Raw genomic sequence first — 20,834 nt, 5'->3', positions numbered from 1 at the left:
GCACTGCAGGAAACGAGGGATGGGGTGCATGGACCAAGTCCTAACCGGTGCAGAGATTCATATTTTGGTTCTACAGGGATCTAAGAACAAGAACGGATTTGTATTCTTGGAGAAGCACATACTAAAGAAGAAAACCCAGAGAAACCAAACGACTATGTACAATATCATATAGCATGTGTCCATGGCGGTGGGCTGGGTACAGCTTCAGGTGGGGAGTTTTGGTTCTATTCGGAGAGAACACTTGTAGAGACTTTCTTCGTCCATCACAAAAGATTGGTCCAGTAAATATTGGGTTACCTGAGAAAAGGAAAAGAGAAAAAGGAATGGCAGGGCGATGGGACCTCCATAATGCTACGTGGACGTCGGGTGTCTCCTGGGAATCAGGCACTAGGGTGGAGGCGGGGAGGGGTGTCAGGCTTGCACGTGAGGCAAAGATGCATTAAGCAGTGTTGTTTCTTAGTATTATTTTTTGCCTTTTTTGTCTTCACAGTAACATAAAATCACATATAGTCAAAATTACTCTTGACCACCGTTTCTTTGGTTGAACATTACGTGAAATATTTTGGGCTCATATTAAAAATCATCTCTATCTACATATCTAAAATGTTAATTGTAGCATCTAGGTAGTGGATGTACGGGTGTTCACAATTCGTTCAATGTTTCTGTATGTTGGAAAAACGTAGTTAAACACCAGGTTTATGTAACACCGAGAGGGATTCACCCAAGAGAAGACAGTGGAAACTGAGGCCGTGTAAGGAAAGAGCCCCCCTTATTTTTCGTCTCATGAGGCTCACTCCAGGGCAAAATCTCAGAGTGGAAAATCAGGAAGAGTCACCTCGTGGACTCAACCACTCTCCTTCCTCTTCCCTCCCCACTTCACACTGCTCTCAAGTGTTTTGCTGGATTCCTGTGTGTTAAATGTATGATGAGAGATCAGAGCCCAGATCTCATAGGCAAACCCCACCCGCCCTTCGAAAAGAATCTTTCCAAGGCTCATTGACTTGTCAGTTGTTTGGAGCCGAAGGTTCATGTTTTTCCACAGAAACTCGGAGCAGAAAGAAGAAAACACATATTTCTTAGCACGTAATTGGGAATCTTCTGATAGCTGCTTGAGAAAAATCAAGTCTTTGTTGCGAGCGTCTTTGCTAATGGACCCTCTGCTACTGTGAGGGACGGAACCGGCTTCCTACGATGCTGATCACCAGTCACGGATGAAATGATTATTGTGTCCGATTAGTGGCTCTCGTCCAGCACCTCTAGGAAGACAACCTCAGATACCACCGTCTAGATTAACTCATATCCACTGATAAAGATATGGCGATTTTACAGCCATATGAAATAGACCAGACTTTTATAAATAGCTAGTAGCTTCCTGTGAGCAGTCCTTTCTAGAGCACAAAATCTCAACCCTCCCAAACACTCTGGGAATCAGCAGACTGGTTGGTTAGTTTCCTCCGTCACGAGCACTTGTTTCCCTAAAAATTTTGCTTTAGCAGGAGACTGGCAGCAAATACCACCACTGCAAAGCTGTTAAGGAAAAGAGTCTGAAGGGCAGTAACATGTATTTGTATTGCATATGGAGCTCGAGGGCTAGTTTAAGAAGGGGCCAAGGCCTAATACAGTGCCTGGCACACAGTACATGCTCAGTAAGTACTTGAGCGAATGAATGAACAAGGAAAAAGTGGCACAGTTGGTTAACCCACTGATTTTTCTTCTCTTTGTGGCTGTCAGCTATAAGACAGAGAGTGAGTTCACAGAGCATGGCAGGAAACGGGGCAAGTCTATCACAAAGGAAAGTAGAAGGGAAAAGTACTAAGAGCTTGATTTTCTGGTATGTTCAGGAGTGTGTCTGGAGCTGGATATTTTTTGTGAACTTCAAACTAGGAGGTTAAGAAGCTGGATGGAAAGCAAATACATCTCTGGGCAGCGTAAAAAAGTCATAGGATTCGGAGCCAGAGTCTGGATTAGCAAGTCCCAGTTATTTTAACTGTAAAATGGGGCTAACGGCACAGGGTTTGAGTAGTGAAATGAGACTAACATGCCAACCTCTCTCCATACAGCCCCACCACCTTTTAAAAAAGGCATATTAATCCAGTCCTGTAAGCTCCTTTCAGGGCTTCCCACTCTCCTTAGGACACGGCTCCAGATCCTTCTAGAAGCCCACAGTCCCACCTGGTTCAGGCTTGTCGGAGGCTACTCATAGCAGCCATCTGCGGTCTCTGTGCTTCTCAGATGGGCCCTGTCCCCCAACCCCAGTACGGGCCCCTGGATTCACACTCTCACAGCACTCTCTGATTCCCGAATGTACAAGGTGTTTTCTCCCCCACCTTGCCTATAGCAGCAAAAGACTGAAACAACCTAAATGTCCATCAGTATAGAGGATCGACTAAATACATGAATTTCTCTGCAGCCGTAAGGAAGAAGGAGAATGCTTCTGCCTCAACAGGAAATATCTCCAAGATATGTCATTAAGGGAAAAAGGAATGATGCTGAAGCAATGTATAGTATGCTACAGTATACATTATAGTAAAAAAAAGTTGGCGTGTGTTTGCATACACACACAAAAAATGGGTGATACGGTTGGCTTTGGGAGGGGAACTTGGAGGCTGGGGGACTTTTTGCTGTGTGCCCTTTCTAGCTGTGAATTTTGAAGCTGGTGAGCAGTTCGAAAAGATGTGATAAACACTGCCTCTCCTGCCTCAGGGGAGGTCAGACATGATTATAAACCATCCCATGGCAGGTAAAAATCAGACAGGAGCTGAAAGATTAGCACAAGCGCAGTCCAAAGGAGGGGGAACTCAGGGCGGGTCAGGGGACGGGGGACAAGAAGGGTTTCCGAAAAGAGAGGGCCCAGGGAACTCCGGGGCAGAAAGTGGTTGGGTGTGGAGCGGAAAAGGCAGGGAGGAAGGCAGTGCAGCCAGAGCCCTTGTGAAAAAGCAGAAGTGACTGGAAATGCTGTCGGCTTACCTTTGCCTGGTGCTCTATCTTGTACGCAGTTTGCTGAAACTGGCGAATCTCTCGGATGATATGGGATATCTGCGGGAAGGAAGGAGAGGTTTGGAAGACAGTTTTCTCTTAGTACCCCCTCCCCCAACCCCCCCTCCCCCCCAACCCATGCCACACAACAGAAGGGACATCAACAGCCATGTCTGCAGTCAGTCTCTTAATTCACCTCCTGGGAGACCCCACTGAGGCAGCGAGAGTTTCTTTAAACCAGCCACCTGCCTCAAAGGCTGACACTTGGTAAGAATCTATACATCTACAGGTTATAAGTTATGACATAGAGTATTTGTCCTTCTCTGACTTATTTCACTAAGTATAATACCCTCTAGGTCCATCCACATTGTTGCAAACGGCAGAATTTCATGCAATTGATTTATTTATTGAACTATAGTTGCTGTACAACGTGTGTGTGTGTGTGTGTGTTTGTATACACCACATCTTCTTTATCCAGTCACATAATCTATAAAAATACTGAATTACTATGTCATATACCTGAAACTATCACAATATTGTAAATGAACTATACTTCGATAAAAAAGATGCATATTCTGAAAGGTAAAAAGTGTATTTAGTAGGGTCACATGATAGATGATGAAGAAAGAATTGTTTTAAAGACTCAGAGATAATACAGTAAAAGAAAATTACCAATCATTTTCTCTGAGTAACGAAAATAAATGAGTGATTTTTGTTGCTAAAAAAAAAAAAGAATCTAGAGGTTAATTATACTATGTGATTAAGAGAAAAACATATGATTTGATCAGTGGTGCTGGCTTATCCAACATCCTAAAACAGCCCCCCTCAATTCCAGCAACAGCTAAAGGCCTCTGCCACTTTCTACGTGCCCACCACGTGCAAGACCACACAAAGGGGCTCCCCCATCCTGTTCCCAGGTCAGTGCTGCCAACTTGCCTTTGACAGAGAAACCTTACCTACTGAACAAAATCTCAGGAGGAACCCCATGACACAGAACCGATACAAATAGAGGCTCTCTAGTTGGAGTGAGAAGACGAGAAGGTTGGCTGGAAAGCAGGCTCCCTGCTGGAAGGATCCTCATCTCCCCTCCCAGGGTCTAGACTCCTCTGGGGAAACTGGAAACCTACTTGCTTAGGAGGCGCTGCAGAAATGATTTTGCTGCGGCCACATAACACAAGTGCTTATCTGAACAATAATGGATGGGGTGCGAATAGAGGGGCAGGCTTTGGAGTCTGACAGACTTGGGCCCCAGACCCGGCTCTGCCTTTTCCTTAGGGGTGACCTTGGGCTGGTCATTGATTACTCCAAGCCTCAGCCTGCTCACCTGTAAGGTGGAGAATAGTAAGAGCACCCACCCCTCAGACTGTGGGCATTAAAGGAGGAGATGCAGGTAGAGCTGGCTCAGGGCCTGCCAGATGCTAGCTGCTCGTTTGAGGAAGTGACCGTTCTTACTGGAGAAGCTGGGTTCAGGCTCCCCAGTGTGTGTGCCGTGTCCAGTCGGCCAGGCCTGTCGGGCACAGCTCGGGTGAGCCCGGGGCTTGGGTCTGGGTTTTGATGTTCCCCCCACCCCTGCCCCGCTCTGCTGTGGGGAACGCACCATTCTCATCTTGGAGAAGTTGACCAGGCCGTCCTCCGTGTAGTTGGGCGTCCCCTCTTCGATGAAGGCCAGGTCAGTGAGGTACATCCCCAGGTAAGGGACACAGGGTGGGTCACAACTTTGAAGCAAATGGCGTTAACAGAAGTTTTTCACTTGAAAACTCGAGCCTCTACCAAGAACAGAACACCCCGCATGCATCTCTCGCTTTGCTGGAGGGAAAGGGATTTCTATTCGCCAAGAGTAATAGCAGCTCTTGGGACTCGGATTGTCAGCTGGGTGTGAGGGTCAGCCCTCCGGGGTGGTGGGGGTGACATGGTGCCTGCTGGGGCCTGGGGCGTCTCAATCAATTACCCCTCCCACCCCAAGCCAGAAGGCCCTCCTCTACCTCTCCGCTCTCCCTCCCAGATGGAGCCCTGGGGCTTGGCCGCCAGCCCCCTCCCAGCTCGCCTTTCCTTTCTGTCTCTCCCCTGAAACTCTCCATCCCGATCCCGCCCTAGAATCACATCCTGGGGGGCTTCACAGCACCGTGCCCTTTCCTGCCAGTCACCACCAGCCACCCCACCGAGCCCCTTGTCTCTTTCTTTCCCCAAGACTTCTCTCCCTTTACTTCTTCCCCACTGGGATCTCTGCCCACCCAAGCACTGGGCTGCCAGCTCAGGGAAACCTTGCCCTCTGAGATCACCATCCTGGATTTGGCTTCTGGGCGGGGGCGCTGGGTGAGACGGCTCCCACGATCGGTGGCTCCTGGGGGGTGGCTTTCGTGGGGATGGTACTCAGCAGTATGGGCCGGACCTCTCTGATCTGTGGCTCTGAAGCAGGGGCTCCTGTTACTGTTCCTGCACAACTTGCTCTGGTGCCTCTGGGTGGGGTGCTAGGTTAAGGGGGTGACTCTGTAATGGGTCCAGTGGTCACTCTACTCTGGCAGAGCTCCCGATAGTTTGCCCAGGGGACTCCTCAAACAGTGCTCCGAAGCCTTCTCTCAGCTCAGCACACAGGTACAGGGACTCGCCTTTCTAGCCATCTCACCTTTGTCTCCTTGTGACAGTCCTGCCACTCCAGAGGAAGGGGAGGCAGGGAGGATGGTAGAGCAAGAACAGAAACCTGGCCTCTGTCCCTTGCCTGCTTGCTGTGTGACCCTAGGCCAGTTCTTTCCCTCTCTGGTCCTCAGGTTCCCCTCGTACCAGAGAACTGATGTTAGCTAAGACAATTTCAAGTGATTTTAGAGTTGATTTTAGGTGATGCCCACTGTTTAAATAAATTGATTCATATGATAAGAAACATTAGATTTTCACTCCCCCCTCCCTCCCCCGCCACTGCTCAAGGAGAGAGCTCATTTGGTGACAGCATAGCTTTGACACTTTCTAACACGTGCCGTTTTCCTCTTTTTTTCTTTTTGAACAAATAGTAACAGGTCTCACTCAGGAAACACCAGGATCTGGCCAGAATTTAATAATATTATTTTGATTTCATTGTATTTATTTTTTATGGTAACCTGTGTATTTATGGCAAATACGCTGGTTTCCCATTTGCTGTATAGAGTTTTCCTTCTTATTTAAATGTATTTCTGGGAAATAGTTAATTTAAAGGAGACCATTAAGTAAATGCAAATATAGCTGACACATGGATACGGCAAAGTCTTGAAGGAGGTGGATGCTTGGAGTTTGGGAAACAGTGAGCAGGAGAAATGTTTTTTGAACTGTCGGTCTTCACCCTTTCATGGGTGTTAAAACCAATTTGGTGAGTGTTGACCAGATTTTTTTTAAATTAAAAAAAGGAGAGAATAGATGATATCTGGGTTCATTGCATGGACTAAAATTGCTTTGCGAAATTTTTGTTGCTGTTATGCATATATGCATTTGTATATAGGGTCACACTGTCAAATGCAATTTTTTTTTGTTTTTTTTACTGTGAGTTGTGAAAAAGAAAAAAAAGCAAGAATCATACTGGTCACTGGCAGACCTCTCTGGGTCCTTCTGGCCATTATAGTCCATGACTTCTACATGCCTGGCTTTTCACTTCCTTTCCGTCAAACTCCAAGTCTGGAGCACAGGCTGGTGGATCTGATGGAGAAAGAGTTCAAAGGTCTGAGCAGCCGCTCTGGAGCTGGACGGCTGAGGCATTGTGCTGACCGGCAGGTTCTGGGGGGCGCCGCACTCCCCCTGCCCTTAATGGGAACCAGGTAGCCCGCAGAGCTCAAAGGACCTCTCTTATCTCAGACAGAGGCAGAAGGGGAGGCTGGGTGCTGCTTGCTGCCTGGGAATGACTGAAGGACGCAGGGTGTTTCTGGATGCCTCACAGGGGCTCTGACCACCCAGACCAGTGAAAAAAGTCTGGGAGTCCTTTGGTCTCCCAGGGAGGTGGATCTCCCTGAGGTGTTTACTGGGGTTTCTGATCCAGTTGTGGAAAGGTGAGGGACGGGCAATTTAGTCACTGCAAGTGGCATTGCCAGCCCCAGCACCAAACTCTGTTCCTGTTTACTACCTTCACGGTGAGGGGTCCAGGGAACACCACTCTTAATTCAGCCATGTACACATACACACGCACACACACGCACACCCAACCAACCCCAGTCCAGAGCCACGTAGGTAAATATATGGGGCTGTCGGAGTGGCCAGTGTAGGGGGCGGTGGGGACAGGTGTGGGGCACACGGGGCTGGTGGAGGGCCCCCAAAGGGCCCCACTGCATGGAGACAGACCGTGCTGAGCATCTGAGCGAGCAGGGGAGCACGGTAGGGGCTTCGTGTAGGCAAAACACCCAACCCATGGCTAGCTCTGAACTTTCTGTGTGGGCATCTGGCCCCTGTCAGGAGGGATCCAGCCTTGCCCTGGATCAGGGCGGGGCCGACAAGGCTGAAATTGTGTGTGTGGGGGGTGCTTCCTCTTTCGGCAGAGCTCCGCCATGCCTGTGTCTGACGTTTCAGGGAGCAGAAGGAGAAGTGCCCCGTCCCCCATCCTAAAAGCTGCTCCTGGCGTTCCGGGCAGGCCTAGACGGGGTGACACCTGACATCTGGATCTTGTCTGTGGTTGTTTGGGGCCCCCGCACTTGATGTTTCTACCAAGAAATTCCTGCTGATGTCAAGGGGGATGAAAGAAATTAACTGGTACCGGCGACAAGGCGAGATGCAGCTGCCCGAGGGGCGCTCCACCTGACCCCAGGAAACGGGCGGTGACAGCACGGGTCAGCCCTCTCCTTCACCCCGTCACAGCCGTGGGATGGGCTGCTCTCTCTTACAGGTCTCAGTTCTGGCATGGGGTGCAGGGAAATCAGGTACTCAGGTTATGGAAAAAAAAATTATTTTTTCTTTTTTTTTTGGCAATGTGTTGGCAGTGTGGGTGGGACTCGGGGTCCAGTCTTGCTTTCTGCCTCCTGGATACTCCCTGCTCTGTTGTCTCATTAGCAAGAGACTGGGCTTTGCTCTGTGGCCACAGACAGAAAATAAAGATGGAAACGGGTATTTGGCTTTGTCGGAGCCCCTGAGACTCTGGAACTCCAGGACTCTGGATCCATCATATCCACGTAGATAGATGGATGCTCCCCCCGTTTGGAGGCGGCTGCGTGGTGACCTGCTGGTCCGCTAGCAGACTCGCCCCTCCAGAGCTGTTCCCATGCTCCACTGACAGGAACAGACGGGAGGGCTTTCATGGTAGCAGCTAGCAGTGAGAGCCCGGCCCCTGCGTTCCTTCCGTGGGCATCCTATTCAAGCTAAAGACAAAGGTGCAGATGAGCCCGTCAGAGATGGACGGACAAAACCGGAACTGGCCCCCAAAGAGCTCCTGACCACATTTTACTGCCGAACGTAGTTAGCCCTCAGCCAAATGTTGTTGGCTGGAGCTGTGGGAAGGTTCCGGTCCCTGGGTGGCTGAGAGGAGGGGACAGTCTCATGGGTTGGACCAGGGTGTGGTTTGGGGAATGAGAAGGGTAGATAACGTTCATCTGGGGGCGCCCGGGCAGGGGACTGAAGCACTGTAGGTGGGCCAGGGGATATTTAAGAGAGTGGCCAGGGACGGGAGGCAGGATTTGGGGGTAAAGGGAAAAGGTCATGTGCTAGCCCGGTTGCTGGCACAAGGCTGAATGATATAATGACAGGCGAAAAAGGATGCCCAGGACCTCAGAATGGGTCTGAGGACTTACGCGGTGGGGTCCGTCACGGGATCCTTGTCTGGGTGGGTCACCAGCTGTGCCCCCCAGCTCACTGCACTCCCTCCGGCCCGTCCCCTGCCTGGTGAGACGACCCCCAAACCCTGACACAACACCGCTCTAAGTATAAACCTTAGTGCCTCCGAAGAAAGAGTGCAGACACGTTTGCCCCAATCTGTCCTTCCCCTGCCTGGCTTGGCCTGTATCTCCATAAGGCAGGAACCTGGTTTGCATAAAGGTCTTAGCTCCCAGAGGCCCGAAGGCCACCTCCGCCCCGTGTGGCAGGGAGCAGAGGCATCTGGGAGAGGCACTTACATAGGCCCACGGGTAACCTGAAAGAGGGAAGACAGTCAGCATGGGGACTCGGACAGAATGGGGGACCACGGACGCGGTGGAGGCGGCGGCGGCGGTGGACGAGGAAGCCATGTGGAGGAGGCAGATGGAGCAGAGCACCCTGCGGGCGGACGGACAGGTTGGTGAATGCACAGGGGGGGCAGCTCCCCGCAAGCACAGTCCACGGGGGCTCCGCGGAGCCCAGGCGGAGGAGAGACGGCCGGACAGCACAGATGGGTGGAACATCTGTCTGAGGACACAAATAAAGTGGAGATGGTCAAGGCAATGGCACACGGAGCCGGCACAAGGGACAGACCAGGTACGGCAGGAAGAAAACGAGAAAGGCAGACGGGGCTGGCAGGGAGGGTGTGCGGTGTGTCAGAGCCACCGGCGAGGCTGGACGTGCTGGGTGGTCGCGGACTTCAGTGGCCTTGTACTGGCAGTGAGCACGTGATCCCTCGCGGAAGGGAGGAAAGGCATTCCCGGGCTCTATAAGGAGCCGGGACCCTAGGGGGTCTCCCAGGGTCTCTCCAAAGTCCAGCAAGTAGCCAGCCAGGCAGGGAGAGAGAGGGTGAGGGCCAGCCCAACGGGGCACACGTTCAAGTGCCCGAGGGGAACACAGTGGCGGAGACTAGTGGAGAAACCCCAAGTGCGCGTCTCACCAGAGTGAGCAAACCCACATTTCACGTGCGCACGTGGCCACAGCACGTACCAACGGGCCGAGTCACCGCTGCCCTGGGAGAGCTGGCCTGGACCCTCATGGGAGGTAACCTCGGGCAAACCGTGGCGCACTGGCCTGGGAGGCCAGCCTGGGCCGAGGCCCGGCTCTGTCACCACGGCCCCAAATCCTTGGGCCAGCCACTAGTTCCTGTGTCCTTGTCTGGAGAAGCATCATGGGAGAATCTGTCTCACAACAGTGGTTCTCAACGGGGGCGATTTTGCCTCCCTGAGGATAGCTGGCCATGTCTGGAGACCTTCTTGGTTGTCATAACTGGGGGGGCGGGGCGGACACTGGCGTTTCATGGGTAGAGGCCAGGCATGCTGCGAAACATCCTTCTATGCACAGGACAGTCCCCACGACAAAAACTGTCCTGGTCTAGGGACCTCCCTGGTGGTCCAGTGGTTAAGACTCTGCACTTCCACTGCAGCGGGCGCAGGCTTGAACCCTAGCTGGGGAACTAAGATCCCACATGCCGCGTGGTGTGGCAAAAAAAAAAAAAACAAAATCCTGGTCTAAAGGCCTTCTAAAGAAGGCCGAGGTTGAGAAGGCCCACCTCCCAGGCAGTGTTAATGGGGCTGCACAGACCACGGCCAGGCAGGGCACAAACTTTGCAAACTGTAAGGTGTAAATTACTGTTAAAACCGTATTTCTTCGATTCCAAGATGCCATGCTGTGTAAAATGCCCTCTTGTCTTGATGGCTAATTATCCAGTACAAAAAGGAAACACAATCATACGAAATAAATACACTGACTGTGAGATGTATCCTGATGTCAGAAATGGTAAAATGTAAAATAAAATGTGCATTTTGGAATCAAGGAATCCGGTACCACTATTATCATCATCACAGCTACTGCACGTCTCAAGACCATTCCTGTGCCTCTCCTGGGAAATGCCCTGACACCTTGGAATTTCTCTGGTAGAAGATGGAGGACGAAGCTGACCTGCCCTGGGGGTCTGGGATGTGTAGGGGTCGGTCTTGTGGGTAGACAGATGGACAGACAGACAGACCTCCTGCTCCAGCCAGGGGTGGCACGTGAATGCCTCTGCAGTGTGGTTTTACAATTTAAAAAATAACGGTGACAAAATGACACACACTTACTTTTTCAGAGCTTCTCTCAGATTCTTAAATCTGCCCTCTGACGACACAAGCTTTTGGAGCTTATCAATCAAAGTTTTTGTCTAGAAGGAATTAGAAGTATTTACTAGCACATAGCACACATCAAGGCCCGCGACTCTGGCCCACACTCCAGGGCTTCGCTTTGCCTCCTCGAGACAGGGCACAGGGATTTGGGGACTTCCTGGGTCTGGGGACTTGACCCTGAACTCTGAGGAGGCAGACACGGATCTTTGTTTTGCTTGCCCGTGTTCATACATCTTTCAGAAACATGGGAGTAGGGGTCAGGAGGGTCCAGGGGTCAGGAGGGTCCAATTGTCAGGGTCCTGAGCCCTGGGTGGTTGGGAAGGACTTGGCGGGGGTAACTCCTGGACCCGATACAGGGCATGGCCGATGCTTCATCATCATGATCTTTCTAATGCCTGTGCCCAAAAGATGTGACCATCTTCTCATACCTTCACTTTGCTCTATCGGGAGCACCACCCAGATTTAAGAATCAAGAAAAAAAAAGATGGCAGGTGAACTGATCATCAAAGGAGAAAAGACTTTGATGGAGAAGAAGAAACCCTGCAGCAAAGGGTCCCATCTGCCAAATGACCAGGCCAGGCCCTGCCGACGTATCAGGCCGGAGCAACTTGGGTGGCTGGAGTTTGTCTTAAGGGACCAGGTGTGTGCCTCAGAGCATGTCCTGGGTGGAGCCTGGCTTTGTGCTTCTCCTGCGTGACCTGGGGAAACCCCTTCACCTCTGAGGTCCTCAGCGCCCTCATTCATAAAACGGGGAGATGACTAGTGACCACCTTTCCAGCTCTAATCCTCAGAATCCAGAATGTGGTTGAGAAACCGGGCCGGAGACCAGCCGTGCATCTTATTACCAGAGAGCCTAGTCAGCCTGGAGGGGACACTGGCCACAGAGGCCAAGTACACCCCTGATCGTCGGGTCTAATTTTTATCTGAGAAACCTGCCTGCAGAAGACGACAAGCTAAATCTTCCTTCTGATGGAAGAAGAGGTCGGTGTGTACTCTTCAAGGAGAAGGGATGGCAGAGCACACCCAACTGCTCGGTCCCTCCTATCAATCCGAAGTCTTGTCGCCTGGTTTGGACTGACCCCGCTCAAAGCAAAAATGTATTCTGGATCTGGTGAAAGAGCCGCAGGCCAGGATGGAACAAGCCCCACCAAGCCAAGGACAGGTGATTCTGCTTTCACCTGCGATGACCCTTCTCAGACGCCCAGGCCAACCTCCACCCCAGGCTCTCAACGGCCCTCCTGCACTTAATCTCTTTCCAGAGCTGTGCTCTGGCATCCTCTTCTTTCCCCTCCACCTGCAGAGACATGAGATGCTGCAGCTTGAGGCCAGATGTGGGGTCTGAGTGTCCAGAGCCCTCAGTGGACTCTGTCGCCCACCCTCAGCATGCCCGTGGGCAAGGTACCACTCCACTCACTTTGCTAGGTTTTGACCTTCATATCTGGAAGATGGGAGGGTACGTCCAGGTGTTCCTTAAGGGCAATACTCGTTCAGACAGTCCAGAATTGTGGGTGACATAAAAGCTACACAGCCACGTAGCTCCAGGTGAAGCATCACCACACTTAGAGACCATGAAAAGGTACAAAGGATATTCTGGTGGGTGGGGTTTTTGCATACACTTGCGGCCAATTTGTGGCTCTGAGGTGGGCACACTTTGATTTCTTCCGCACCTGCGTGCTTACTTGAGGTGTGTGTCTGCTCCTCTTCCAGTTATTGCTCTCTGTCCAGGAAGGAGATTTGTATCCTGGGAGGCCACTGGATTTTCCCAGCTGCTGCTTAGAAAGCGTGTTCTGACTTGAAGCAGCTCAAGCATCTTCTGGCCATGCCAGGAGCTTCCATCCTTTGAGGCTCACTGGGATAGCAGGCCCCCTGGGGCCTTGGGCATCTCTGCTGGAGTATGGACACCAGGGAGTCGAAATATGGGGGCACTTGGAATACGTCTCTGAAACCAGAGACCAAGCAAGGAGCCTGCCTTGGAAATAGTGTCAGGACGAAAGATGATTATATATGGCCTCTTAAATACCATCCTTTCCTGTTCACCAAACAAGACTTCTGGATGGCCAAGGCTGCTCCTTCCAAAGAAGCCAAAAAGTATAGTTAGTCAAAGAGAGGCTTATGTCTCTATTGAAATCCAACCATTCCAGGGAGAGGAAACACATATAACTGCATCAGTCATCAGATGCATCATCCGATCCTTTCCCGAGGGAAAGTTTTTATTTTCAAAGAGGACGGGAAGAGAGGTTGGAAGAAGAAAGGGGAGGCACCGGACATCCCAAACTAGTTCTGACTCTTGCCGAGGCTAGACTGGACTTGGACACAGGCTTTTCTGCTTTGGGCTGGCACATTGAAGGGAATGATAAAAAAAAAAAAAACTAGCTGCAGAAATGTGGCCATCTTGGCCTATGGGATACCTGCAGAGGGACAGCGAACTGTTCCTGGTTGGTGTTGACCAGGCCACGGCCATGGCTACCCAGAAGCTCTTGGAGCCGGGCACTATGCACACGGACAGCTATAGCGCAAACTGAAGGGCTGGGAGAAGCCAGTGTGGTCCAGTCTGCCATAGAGGGTGCAGGCCTAGATGTGTTTTCAGAGGCATCTTTGATTTTTGGACCAGGCTGGCTGGCCCTAGGTCTTGAATGACATCCTGGAAGGCAGGCCAGATCACACACCTTGACCTCTAACTGCCCTCCATTTGCACTCTCCTCAGAGAATGGAAGACTTCAGGATGGTCAAGGCAGTTCCCTCCCAACTCTATGACAGGGGTGATGCTGGGGAATGAAGCCAAGAAATTCCCACACCCCCGGAAATGGGGTAGGAAAATGGAGCCTGGTCTGCGGGCTTCTAGAAAAGATGACATCATTCTGATGGGATAGGGCAGGAGAAGAAAGATGCTGACCTGAAATGGGTCCCTCAGACTCTGCCCATAGCCACGTCTGAACCTCGACAGGCCGATCAACCTAGATGACTTAGAGGTTCTGTGGCAGCCTTGCTCAACCCCTGACTTCAGGAGTTCATGACACTGTGTGCCACGTGTGGCCAGACGTGCCTGCTCACCTGAGCTCCCGCACTTCCAGCCTCTGCTCTTTCTAGAAGCCTGCTCACAAGAGAGGCATCTTCTGGTTTTCGTCCTGATCCTGGCATCTCTGTGTGCTAAGCAAGAGGCCCAGCCTCATTGGACGGAAGGGGTACTTTGCAGTCCTGCTGTAATCTGGAGCTGCAGTGATTGGCTGGCAGCGGAAGGGCAGCAGAGATGTCCCAGGGCTGTCCTGAGATTGGCTGCTTATCTAAGTAGGAGGGATTTATGGACCTGCCATTGGCACGAGGAGAGCAGTGAGGGGCAGGGGAGAAACAGAACTATGAGGGGGGTAAGTCCAGAATGGTCCAGATGGGACAGGCCCCTTGGAGACCCTGGGCCCCACACAGCCCACCTGGCTGTAGGACCAGAGACACTATAACCAAGTTACTGGTGCCTCTGGAGGTTTACCCTGGCCCTTGGTGGTCACTGTCCAGCTTTCTGCCAACATGCAGGCTGGGGCTGGGACATCCAGTGCACCCAGAAAGGACGTGGCCTAAGTGTCCCGTTGTGCTCTCCTTTCAGGAGAGCTGCCTCCTCACGACCCCAGGGCAAGGAGCTTTATTCCTGAGGAAGATCCCACCTTATGGTTTTTCAGAATCAGGTTCTGAGTAAATAAAGATCAAGCCCATATTTAAGATCACATACTATCTAATGGGTAACAGGGACAAGTTAACTCTCTGGGGGCCAGAAGGGCTGCTGAAATCAACATCCGAGGAAAGGACTTGCAGGGTCATCTGGCCACCATCTCGGTAACCTGCAGGTCTGGACTGAGATCCCCAAGAAGTCACCGCTCTTTTGTCCCAACTCAAGGAAAAGAGTGTTGGGACCAATAATCACTGTCCTATATCCCACTTTGGCATATTGATTATTCAAGTGGGAATTAAAGTCCCGCAAGGTCCTAGTGCCACATCCGTTGGCCTGACATCTGGTCCCAGGTAAAATAGGAGAAGAGGTTCTCTGTTTTACCTGGGAGTACTGGCCCTCACCCTGTCCTTCATCCACCTATGGATGGTGGCCCTCTGGTCTCTCCACCCCAGCCCCAGCCCAGACCATCAGGCCAAGCTGGCTTCCTGCCCGCACCTGCTTAGAGACTTTGAGCCATGTCTTTTTCAGCCGGAAGATTGCGCTCCGGTTCATGGATGAGGTGATCTCCAAAACAGCATTGTAGTTGTGTAAGCATCGGCATATGTCAGCCACGGCCACCCACTTCTCGATGGCGCTCACCCTCGCATTGATGTCCTCATTGCGGATGATTTCTGAAGCAATCAAGTTACTGATCTTTAAGCCCATGCAATAAGATAAGAAAAAAGTAAAAGGAGTAAGTATTGTAAAGATGATAAATCACCATTATTTGCAGATTAAATGATTGTCTGTTTGAAAATTCCTGGAAGAATGAATTAGAAAACTGCCAGAACAACCAACAGAGCTCATTAGGGTAGCTGGTTAAAGACTCAATATACAAAAATAATTTTTTTTATATATTAGCAATACCAATTAGAAAATACAATGAAAAAAGATACCATCTTCAAAATACCAGTGGGAATCTGTAAATTACCTGGGACCTGTAATGAGAACTATGTAGGATGCTACATGAAAAATAAATAAAAATACCTTTTATTACCAAAGGTTATAAAAGAATTGATTAATGAAGAAAAAGATTAGATTCCAAACTGGAAAGGTAAATATGTCTTTTTTCAAAACTAACGTACAAGTTTAATGCAAGCCAATAAAACATGCAATGGGAGTTATCTTGAAAACTTGACAAAGCAATTCTGAAGTTTAGAGTTAAGAAGAGCCAAGCTCTGCGGGAAACTCCCACCATACAACTAAAGCTTGGATAGGACACACAGTTTGGGGCATCCCTGGTCTCACATATCCAAGGACTACTCTACCTCTGCACGGCAAACAATCACATACACACAAACAAACTAAATGTGGACTGGATCTGGAGCAGCCAGGGGGTAGGAAGCTGGGGCCAAAACATCAGGGAGCTACAACCACAAGGAACTGGGGCAGCAGAAATACTGGACCTCCCTGTACATTTCTTTGCAATTTCCTATGAATCAATAATTATTTTTTTAAAAAGTACAAAAAACACTTGTTATTAAAAAAATAAAGGTGATTAAAGGACAGTTACCAATGAATATAAATTGTAGGGCTTTACCACCCAGAAATATTCTTCTTTAGAAAAATTTCTAAAGGATGTATATAAAGAAGAATGAATTAGAAAACTATTTAAGAAGGGAAAACTACTGAAGAGAATCCGGGAGGAATGGTAGTACAAAATAGCACACATACTATAAACCTTAATTAAACTGAAGTAGTATTTTTTTTCCATAAAGAAAACACCGAATTCAAAACAGTTTTACATATGTTATATAACTTTTTTAAAGGAATATAGTCAAATCTTCCAGAGAAGAGAGAAAAAAGGAATACCTGCCAATTTATTCTATGAAGCCAGTACAATCTTGATACCAAATCCAGATACAGAAAATACAAGAAGGAAAAATTACACATCCATTTGTTTAATATAACATGAATATTTTAGATTTGTCCGTGGAACACAAGGATGGTTGAATATTAGAGAAAACTCTGTAACTGTCATTCATCAGATCCACAGATTTAAAGGAGAAAAACCATACGACCATCTCAATAGATGCAGAAAAAATTTTGATAAAATGCAGTATTCATTTATAGTAAAAACCACTATGAGCAAACAAGGAATAAGAAAAAGAATTTCTTTAACTTGATAAAGAAACAAACATCCTAAGCAGGGAAATATTAGAAGCATTCTCTTTAAAACCAAGAACAAGATTCACCATCACCATTCCTGGTGAACACTGTCATAAAGGGCCAGGTCTGGAGGCACCCAGGGTGCAAGTGCATGCACTCGAGGGTGAATAGTCCCTTAAATTTTGCCCCCTGAGCACCTCGTTCAACTTACCCTAGTTCTAGCCCTGATACTGGAGATCCTAGCCAGTACCAATCAACAAGATAAAGAATTAAAGACAACAGGACTGGGAAAGAGCAAAAACAAAACCAAACCAAACCCTGTGTCAGAGAGAGATTAAGAAACAGAGTTTCAGGCCATGAATATCACCTTCAAAGAGGTACACATGCTGTGTACCTGAAAACAAAGAAAGGTGGGTTTTAACAGAGATGGCCAAATGCCAGGTAGCGATGAGGGTAGCCCTCTGGAGGTGGATTGTGTGGGTTCAAAGCAGGCTCTCCTGCTGATGACTGGGGGTGAAATTTAACTTCCTTGAGCCTCGGTTTCTTCATCTATAACAGAGGATTAGACAAAAATGAGAATAACAGGATTAAATGAGATGATGCTTACGAAACCCTTGGCATAGTGCTAGGCACATGGTCAACATTCAATAAATGCTCACTTCATATTCTCACCTTTTACTTATGTGATTCCTGGGCACACACTGGGGGAGGGGGTGGGAGCGGGGGGAGAGGGAGGGACTTTTTATTTTTGGCCGCGCGGTGCGGCATGTGGGATCTTAGCTCCCCGACCGGGGATGGAACCCACGTCCCCCACATTGGAAGTGTGGAGTCCTAACCACTGGACCACCAGGGAAGTCCCCGGAGAGGGACTTTTATTGCTGCCTGGTGCTGTGGTTGGACTTTTGGGTCACGCGTCGTCCGACTCAGGCCTTGTGTGTGTTTCCTGGGGCCTCGCCTACATCCATCGCTTCCTCTCTCCTGCTATACATCCTGCTCTCCATTCTACGGCTGTGTTCCCTGTCGGGCTCCTCCCCTGAGCTGCAATACCTGGGTCCTCCTTGTTTCCTCCAGGCTGCTGAGGACCTTCCCAGGACGAAGGTCCGCCCCCGGCTGTGCGTGACATGACGCGGCCTTGACCAGGCGGTCAGGACAAGTGGACTCATATGCCTCCACTTCTGGCCGTCAAAAGCTCTTGTGTTGATGGTTAAATTCATCAACAGAGGAATGAAGATGCTGAGTGCAAATGCCCTCAAGGCTGTCACAAGGCTGGGGGTAGATGGGTCCCTGCGGCTGCAGGGGTTGGAGCTTGGGCAAATGCGGGGAAGTTGCCGGGAGAGATTTCTTCCTTCTGGCTGGGGCTGTAGAGCAGAGGAAGGCCACAAGCTACCAGACACTGGTCAGGAGACCTCAGGCGTCTGCCCTTCAGAGTCTCGGTTTCTTTGTATCTAAAGTGTGATAACAGCCCCCATCTTTTAGGATGGGCGTGAGCTTTAAATGAAATTATCATGCCCATGAATCACAGAGCTGGAGAGGACCCAGGTGGTCTGGTTCTAGCCAGGTGTACAGCCCGTTCAGAGGGTCTCACCGAAGAGAAACCTGCAGAGAAAGGCCCTGCACCCGCTCCCCTACCCCCATACTCACATCATTGAAATGCTTAGTGGTTTTCATGATATAAGGGGTCCTTTCATTCTTTTCCAGTTTCATCCATCCTTGTCCGAAGAACTCCCTGTAGGAAGAAAGGGAGAAACCCAGGGTGGGTGAGGTTAGGTTTGCCTTGCTGATTTCTTTGCTTTGAGTTCTCTGCTTTTTGAAGTTGTCATTTCTGGGGAGTAACTTTCTGCAGAGCCCTCGAGAGGAAGGGACCCTGGGGTCAGGTCTAGCTCTGCCTCGTACCAGCTGTGTGGCTTTGGGTAAGCCCTCGATATCTCGGGGCCTCAGTTTCCTTATCTGTGAAACGGGAATAGTGACAATACTTTTCTTACAGGGTTATCGTGAGGCTGAAATGAGATATGGTGCGATGGGCACATCAGATCTTGTTTTGGATCTTGTTTCTGAATGGGAGAGCTCCCGTTTTAAAGTCACCTTGCAGAAGCTGGTCTGTAGAACAGGGAGGACAGAAGGCCACAAAAAAGGGTCAGATGGAAGTATAAAGGAGCTCGCAAGCCAAGCCAGCAGCGTGCTCTGGTAATGGTGACCTCATGGGATCAGAGACCATCCAGGCCTCCAGGAGAAGCTCCTTATTTGACAGTGACTGTGCGAGTGACCTGGACAGAGTTCCATGGGCAGGAGGGAGCAATAACTACTGTCAGAAATAACTGCTGTCTCTACACGCAGGAGATGCAGCAGGTTTCTAAAATGTCGACACTCTCTGTCTAGGTGAGGTAGTGCCCCAGTCAGTGGGGGCCTCTGTGTGTGCCAGGTGGGGCTACCTTTCTGGAAAGCAGAGATCAAAAGTCCTACAATGATTCATAACCTCAGAAGCGGTGATTCCAATTTCAGGAAACTATTCTAGGACAATTGTCAGAAATTCAGAGACATATTTAGTTACAAGGAGGTTTACCCCAGCTTTAAATATAAAAGTGAAAACTGGGAACAAGCCCACGGCTTAGTGCACTGCCGGGGAATACTGTGCACTTATTAAAAACGGTGTCTTTACAGATACCATTTTGGTGTACCGTTAGGCGAATAAAGGGTGGTACAAAATTATGTAGGTGGTATAGTTACAACGAGCAGCTGGGGATGATTGACTACAGGCCAGAGCAGGTAACAACCAGGCCTTGGGGCTGCTTCAAAGTCCAGAGAGTCCCCCCAGCGTCTGCCCCTGCACATACATACACAGCGACACACACTCATGCGTGTGTGCACATTTGCTCACGTGTGCACATACGTGAACACATACTCCTTTTCTAGACCTCCAGGAAAGGAGCGCTGAATTAGAGATGCTTCTGAAAAAGCGAGTGTGTGTGCGTGTGTGCGCGCGCGGGCACGCGCATGTAGCTGGTAGGTAAGGACGGAATTTGGGGACAGGAAAGGGGGTGGGGTCCTCTCTCATCCCTGCCGGCACATGCATTTTTGTGTCAAGCTGTGGAGAATCAATCCGTGCATCTCTGGAAATCTACTGCGCATGCTTCAGGGATGGGGATTCAGCCAAAGACGGTGCCCGAGGAGGAAGGGCGGGGTGTCTGAACCTGCACCCACTCACTCATAAGGGATCTTCTTGAAGACTAGGTGGTCCAACAGGGTCAGCTGCTCCGCGATCTCCAGGGCTGAGTGGTTTTCAAAGGGCTCGGCCTTCACGCCTTCAGCCTGAGAGGAGCAAGGTCCCAGTTAGGTCCAGGAGGGGCAACTTCTGGCTTTTTGGCCACTTCTTGGAGGGCATCTCCACCTCGATTCTGGTGAGTGGGTGGGTGGGGCGTGACTGGGGAGGCCCCCCGCCGGCAGACCTGCCGAGGGGAGATGAGGACGGGATGGAGGGGGCTGGGAGTCACTGTCCGTCGTGCCCCGTGTGTGTGTGTGTGTATATATGTGCACGCACAGGCCTGTGCTGTGCTTCAGGGTCACTCGTTTGGTCATCACTTGCCCCCAGAGCATGGACGAGACAACAGAGGCACCCAGAGATTAATGACTAGCCCACGGCAATCAGCCAGAAACAGGCCGACTGAGACCGGAACCCAGGCCATCTGACTCCAGGCTGTGACCCGTCTCTCCCTTCAGGTCCAGTCTGGGTCCACAACTGGCTCCATAAAATTTCTTTTTTTTTTTTTTGGCTGTGCTGCATGGTGTACAGCTTGTAGGATTTACGGGATCTTAGTTCCCCAACTGGGATTGAACCCGGGCCCTCGGCAGTGAGAGCGTGTAGCCCTAACCACTGGACCGCCAGGGAATTCCCCATAAAATTTCCTTTTAATCTTCATTAGCAGAGAAGAGCTCACCGGTGTGAGTGCCTCCTGGGACAGTGCCCCCGTCCTGCGCCCAGAAGACAACTGTCTGCCTTAGCCCTGGGTACCATGCCCCCGCCCCCAGGGCCACCATGGACACCACCTTAAAGGTGACCACTACCTGAGCCCCCCAATCAGGGGAAATCCTCAGCAAGCACTGGCGAGGGGGCCAGTGTCCCCACG

At 50.2% G+C, this 20,834-nt stretch overlaps 1 protein-coding gene across 2 annotated transcripts in view; it reads right to left on the bottom strand.

The window, feature by feature from the left end:
- Positions 1–204: 204 nt before the first annotated feature.
- Positions 205–20,834, bottom strand: part of RASGRF1 (Ras protein specific guanine nucleotide releasing factor 1) — a 103,814-nt gene continuing 83,184 nt past the window's right edge. For both annotated transcript variants that reach the window (XM_065871293.1, XM_065871294.1), the window contains 7 exons: positions 19,916–20,019; positions 18,355–18,439; positions 15,061–15,258; positions 10,866–10,945; positions 4,574–4,691; positions 2,968–3,036; positions 205–297 (listed from right to left, as the gene is read on the bottom strand). In XM_065871293.1, the coding sequence (XP_065727365.1) occupies positions 205–297; positions 2,968–3,036; positions 4,574–4,691; positions 10,866–10,945; positions 15,061–15,258; positions 18,355–18,439; positions 19,916–20,019 (747 nt within the window). The remainder of the gene's footprint in view (positions 298–2,967; positions 3,037–4,573; positions 4,692–10,865; positions 10,946–15,060; positions 15,259–18,354; positions 18,440–19,915; positions 20,020–20,834) is intronic.

This window comes from Phocoena phocoena, chromosome 2, assembly GCF_963924675.1.
Source record: "Phocoena phocoena chromosome 2, mPhoPho1.1, whole genome shotgun sequence".
In the NCBI taxonomy this organism is placed as follows: domain Eukaryota; kingdom Metazoa; phylum Chordata; class Mammalia; order Artiodactyla; family Phocoenidae; genus Phocoena; species Phocoena phocoena.
This window is presented reverse-complemented; position numbering and strand designations above follow the sequence as displayed.